At 37.0% G+C, this 6000-nt stretch overlaps 1 protein-coding gene across 5 annotated transcripts in view; it reads right to left on the bottom strand.

Annotated features, from left to right (window-relative positions):
• Galk (N-acetylgalactosamine kinase) overlaps positions 1-6000 on the bottom strand; it is a 67713-nt gene that overhangs the window by 11247 nt on the left and 50466 nt on the right. For 4 of the 5 annotated variants that reach the window (XM_067790132.1, XM_067790129.1, XM_067790128.1 and 1 more), the window contains 2 exons: positions 3942-4112; positions 3099-3847 (listed from right to left, as the gene is read on the bottom strand). In XM_067790132.1, coding sequence (XP_067646233.1) covers positions 3099-3847; positions 3942-4060 — 868 coding nt within the window. In that variant the 5' untranslated portion in view covers positions 4061-4112. The remainder of the gene's footprint in view (positions 1-3098; positions 3848-3941; positions 4113-6000) is intronic. The other variant, XM_067790131.1, reaches the window with a different exon arrangement.

Genomic DNA, 6000 nt, shown 5'->3' with positions numbered 1-6000 from the left:
GAAAAACAGCGGCGACATCTGCCTATCACATTTCACGTGTGCGAAAATTTCACGACATCTGCTTCTCAAGTCTCTCAATGATCCAGAGCTTTGCCGTGAGAATTGAGCGTGAGCCGGAGCAGTAAAAATCACTGGAAGACGGCATATGGTTGCCAACAGTAGCGCAAATGCGGTGCCTCTTTGCTCGCTGACAGCAGGTACTTCTTTTTGTTCTCATTCACCATCAAACCCATCAATTTGTGAATTTCTTATCTTTAGTTTGGCAATGCTGCCTTTAATAAACTTACCTTTTCCAAAATAGATGTCGCTGCTTTGCCTTTAGCCGTATATTTTAAATGAAACCCAACGGCGACATCTACCTATCACAACTCATTTGTACAAAAATGCTCTTTTTCTCCAGTCTCCCAATGAGCCAGGGCATTCCCGCTTGAACTTAGCGGGACGCGGAGCTAGGAATCTCACTGGATGATGGATAATATGCGTGAAGTGAGAAAGTTGAATCAAAAAGAGAAATAAGTGATGTTTTTTTTTAACTGAGTGGAGAACCATAATACAGTTTTAACAAACGTGGAAGAAGAACAACAAAAGTTGTCTAGGTTCGGATGTAAAGGAACATCATATACTCAGCTAGAGATCTACCGTGCAGTTATTTTAGTTCAATTTTTGGCACTAAGTATTATCGAAAAAGAGGTATTTATTTAATGATTTTGAGTCTTTTATAAAAGGTATTCCTCTTTGTATAGAAAATAATTGTAAAGAGTTTTTTTCACAGTAGGTCAATTCTTCCTTGGTCAAAAGTGGTTGCCACACCCATTTAAAAAATTATATGTTACCCTGCAAAAATTGTTGGATTACGTGTTCCATTTTCTTCATGTTGGAGTACTCTAACAATACTCCTTTGCAGTGTTGCCAGGTTAGCCTTTTCGTTTTTAGTGGCATGAAAATTCTGAAAACTAAATTAAGGAACAAACTAAAAATTAAAATGCTTAATGCGCTGCTTAATATTAGATGCTCGTTAAAACGCTTATCTAAATGTTGTAATGACTTTGAAATTACCGATGATCTCATAGCTATGGTAAATAGCCAAACTTTATACCCAGACTTAAGCTCTTCTGATTCTTCAGACGGAGAATATTTTATATAAATAATTAGTTTGTAATATTTTTTTTGCGTATATACACACATGTAATCATTTAAAGTAATTCCATGTGCTAGTCAAAGAAAATGTGCCTGATATGTTTTGAAAGAGGACGTTATGCTTAAGTTATGTTTATAAGTTTTTATTTACAAATGTGTAAACTAAAATATAAAAAAAAATTTTATGAATTAACCAAAAAAATTTCTGGCCTTTTTTTAGCTTCTTTTTTTTCTAAATTTAGCCTTTTCTAACCTTTTTTTTTTGCCAATCTAGCTTCTTTTTTTTGCATGACCTGGCAACACTGCTCCTTTGCATTGCGTTTGCGGATCACCATCAGCCGATCATTGCTCGTTTTTTAACGACAGTGATCACGACACGATGACGATCGAACAGATTTGCCAAAAGTAAAATATTGCATGCTAATAACTAATAATAAAATTTTACTTTGGCAACTCTGATAAAATGCAAAAGCGCGCTGGTTTTATGTATACATACTAAAGTATATAGAGAAATATTACCCTTCAAGAAACGCGAGTACTCCATAAATAATGTAAGGAATACTCCTTTGGGAGTATAGGAGTGTTTCAAAACTAATCTGTATTCATACAAAAAATGTGCTCCAATTAACATTGCGATGTCCTAGGAGAGGAGTAGGTGATCCCACTCCCGCTTTGTTTGTGAGAATACCAGAGAGTACATACGTGAGAGTACTTTCCAAAGTACTTTCACTTTTGCACTCCATGGAGCACCCACAGAGGATCATATGCCAAAGTACTAAAGAGGAATTGTTTCGGAAAGAATTATCGGAGTGAATTTTATTTAAAATGAAAGTAAATGAAGAGGGGCAATACAACTTTTATATTCTTTACTACGAATATTCTTATGTTATTTAGCATTTGCGTGAATAAAGAAACTAATATTTCTCTATACTATAGTATGTATACATAAACCCAGTGCGCATTTTATCAGAGTTGCCATAGTAAAATTTTATTATCAGTTATTTGTATGCAATATTTTACTTTTGGCAACTCTGTTCGATCGTCATCGTGTCGTGATGCCAGTCGTTAAAAAACGAGCAATGATCGGCTGATGGTGGCCCGCAAACTCATTGCAAAGGAGTATTGTTAGAGTACTCCAACATGAAGAAAATGGAACACGTAATCCAACAATTTTTGCAGGGTAGTTTCTTTATTCACGCAAATGCTAAATAACATAAGAATATTCGTAGTATAAAATATAAAAGTTGTATTTCCCCTCTTCATTTACTTTCATTTTAAATTAAATTCACTTCGATAATTCTTTCCGACACAATTCCTCTTTAGTACTTTGGCATATGATCCTCTGTGGGTGCTCCATGGAGTACTACAGTGAAAGTACTCTCACGTACATATGTACTCTATGGAATACTCACAAACAAAGCGAGAGTGGGATCACCTACTCCTCTCCTAGGACATCGCAATGTTAATTGGAGTACATTTTTTGTATGAATACAGATTAGATTTGGAGCAGTCCTATACTCCCAAAGGAGTATTCCTTACATTATTTAAAGAGTACTCGCGTTTTTTGAAGGGTATCTCAATCGGTAATCGGCTCCAGAAACGGCACCCAATACATAATCAAAAAAGGCGCTGCCACGCCCGTTTCCAAAAAGTGCTGCCATTAATTTAATTTTTATAAATACACTTTAGAAGGGAAATAGCGTATTAACAACTTTTTATAAGGGTTTGTCGTTCATGGCTCTCGAAAATAACAAAAACCCGATTCTGAGCATTTTCAATGGAAATATGCCACGCCTTAACCTTAAGTTATCTGCCCAAGAGTTTGGAAATTAATTAATTATATAAAAAGGAATAATTTGAGGGGGCGGTGCCGCTTTTTCATAAACTTTTATTTTTTTCATACAAAATATGTCCAGTCTAATATACATGCATGTAATATGCTCTTCGTCCCACCAACTCACCTCTAATCACATGCAACGCACGCTGTCGCAACTTAAATTGCATCATCTGCCGCGTATTTACAGTGAGAAATTCTTTTTCGAATTCTTCATCGCTTACTTTCAATTCCCGCGCACACAATTCATCGCGCGTATAAATATCTTTTGGCAGCCATCTGAGTATCAATTCTTCCAGTTCAGCGAGGGTGCACTGCAGCGCTTCCTGTAACTGTACAAAACGCATCATTCCGCGCCAATTGTTGAATTTACAATGCTTTGCAACGATGCGCGTAGCCAGCCGGCATTCGACGACGCGTTCATTAAAATCTGATGAAGCCGCTTTGTTCTTTGCTGCTAGGCTGTTGGCCACAACGAAACAAACACCAGCTGGTAGTTGTATGGGAGTGGCGTATAACTTCGGATGGAATTCAATGAATTGAGCATAACCAGCTTTGGCCAAATATGCAATAGCTTGATCCATTCCACCACCCTGTGTGCCAATGTAACGTTCACAACGCGCCGAAATCGAGGCCAAATGCTTGCGTTCCAAAGGCAACTGATGTATACACGCAGTGGCTAACACCGCAGCGCTGACCAATGCACTTGAGCTACTCAAACCGGAAGCGGGCGGTATGTTGCCACTCAAAGCGATTGCCATGCCGATGGGTTGAAAGGTTAGTTGACTTGTCTGTTGCATTTCTTCGTAGATGCCCTTTATGCCACACAAATAGTAATTGTACCATTTTGGACCGCTTTGCGCTGGCACATCAATGCTGTATAATAAGTAATTTAGATAATACATGTGATTTGTTTGACAGTTAATAAGGAAAGTAATGTGGTTTATTTACAGTTAAAATTGTTATATACCTCAGTGCATTCAAATCGATTTTCAAGTTTTCGTATCGCGCTGTTTCGACATTGCGCAGCTGAAGAAATGTGTCTGTATTTTGGCCGACTGCCAAGAGGATGCACTGGTCGATAGCCATTGGTAGAACTGGATAGCCGCAATAATCAACATGTTCACCGATTATATTTACGCTTATTTTAGATACGAGAGAAAATATAAAATGAGAAATAGGTATATTAGATCCACCATAAATTTTTATACTCAGCGTGCTTTGCACACAGAGTATATTAACTTTGATTGGATAACGGTTGGTTGTACAGGTATAAAGGGAATCGAGATAGATATAGACTTCCATATATCAAAATCATCAGTATCGAAAAAAAATTTGATTGAGCCATGGATCCGTCCGTCTGTCCGTTAGCACGATAACTTGAGTAACTTTTGCGGTATCTTGATGAAATTTGGTATGTAGGTTCTTGGGCACTCATCTCAGATCGCTATTTGAAATGAACGAAATTGAACTATAACCACGCCCACTTTTTCGATATCGAAAACGATAACTAACTAGTAAATTCTAGAACGGAAAAGCCTAGAAATATGCAACGAAGAAACCAGACAGTTGCGAAGTATAAGTGTTATTGTGAAGTACTTTAATAAAGGCCATTTTGTATTATGAATAGTGGAGTTATTTATTTAAGAGTTTAGTGATTCGAACGTTAGTAGAAGGTTGCAAATAAGAGGAATTGCAATAAATTCGTTACAGTATTATATACTTCATTACAGTCAATACAAAAAAATCATGTTTCATTACCGGCAGAGGCTCTGGCGACCCCAAGTTCCTCACGGAACCAAGGGATGGGGAGGTTGGGATGACCTAGAAGGTACAATAGGGTCATATAAATCGTTCCCGGGATGGTCGGGCTAGTACCTTAATGGTGCTTAGTTACCGGAACGTACCAAAGCCGTCAGAGAGCGTCTGTGTCGTTAATACAACAACATTAGATATACAGCTTTTATCACTTCGATTTCACTGCCCTTCTCGTGGAAGGACATATGAATTGGCTCAATAGGTAAAGACTTCGTCGACTGTTGAGTAAAGGTGGACTCAGCTCAAATCCAGGATATTCTGTGCTTCATAAGACTAACGAAGTGCTTCATCTACTCAGTGCTTCTTTTACTTTTACTAAAGTAGGAAATGTTATAGCTCTCATCAGTGGTACCACAAGAACATATCAAATGAGTTGGGTTAAGTTATCTTATCAATATATATATATACATATACCAAGATAAAGTGAGTTCACATAAGTACGTGAACTAAGTGTAGTAAAGATATGTCGATTTTTGCTCAAGTTATCGTGTTAACGGCCGAGCGAAAGGACAGACGGACGGCTGTGTATAAAAACTGGGCGTGGCTTCAACCTATTTCGCCAATTTTCACAGAAAACAGTTATCGTCGTAGAATCTATGCCCCTACCAAATTTCACAAAATTGGTAAGTTTTTTTCGACTAATGGCATTAAAAGTATTCTAGACAAATTAAATGAAAAAGGGCGGAGCCACGCCCATTGTGAAATTTTCTTTTATTTTTGTATTTTCTTGCACCATATCATTACAGGGGTTGAATGTTGACATAATTTACTTATATACTGTAAAAATATTAAATTTTTTGTTAAAATTTGACTTAAAAATTTTTTTTTAAGTGGGCGTGTTCGTCATCCGATTTCGCTAGTTTTTATTGTGGACATATACAGTAATAGGAGTAACCTTTCTGCCAAATTTCATCATGATATCTTCAACGACGGTCAAATTACAGCTTGGAAAACTTTTAAATTAGCTTCTTTTAGAAGTGGGCGGTGCCATGCCCATTGTCCAAAATTTTATTAGTTTTCTATTCTGCGTCATAAGGTCAACCCATCTTCCAAATTCCATCGCTTTATCCGTCTTTGGTAATGAATTATTGCACTTTTTCTGTTTTTCGAAATTTTCGATATCGAAAAAGTGGGCGTGGTTATAGTCCGATTTCGTCTATGCAACAATATATAAATAAGCAAGTTTTTTGATAACTTTCCAACTTGTGTTT

Source organism: Eurosta solidaginis, chromosome 5, assembly GCF_040869045.1.
Source record: "Eurosta solidaginis isolate ZX-2024a chromosome 5, ASM4086904v1, whole genome shotgun sequence".
NCBI classification, from domain to species: Eukaryota; Metazoa; Arthropoda; class Insecta; order Diptera; family Tephritidae; genus Eurosta; species Eurosta solidaginis.
The sequence above is the reverse complement of the archived record's forward strand: the minus strand, read 5'-3'. Positions and strand labels throughout refer to the sequence as shown.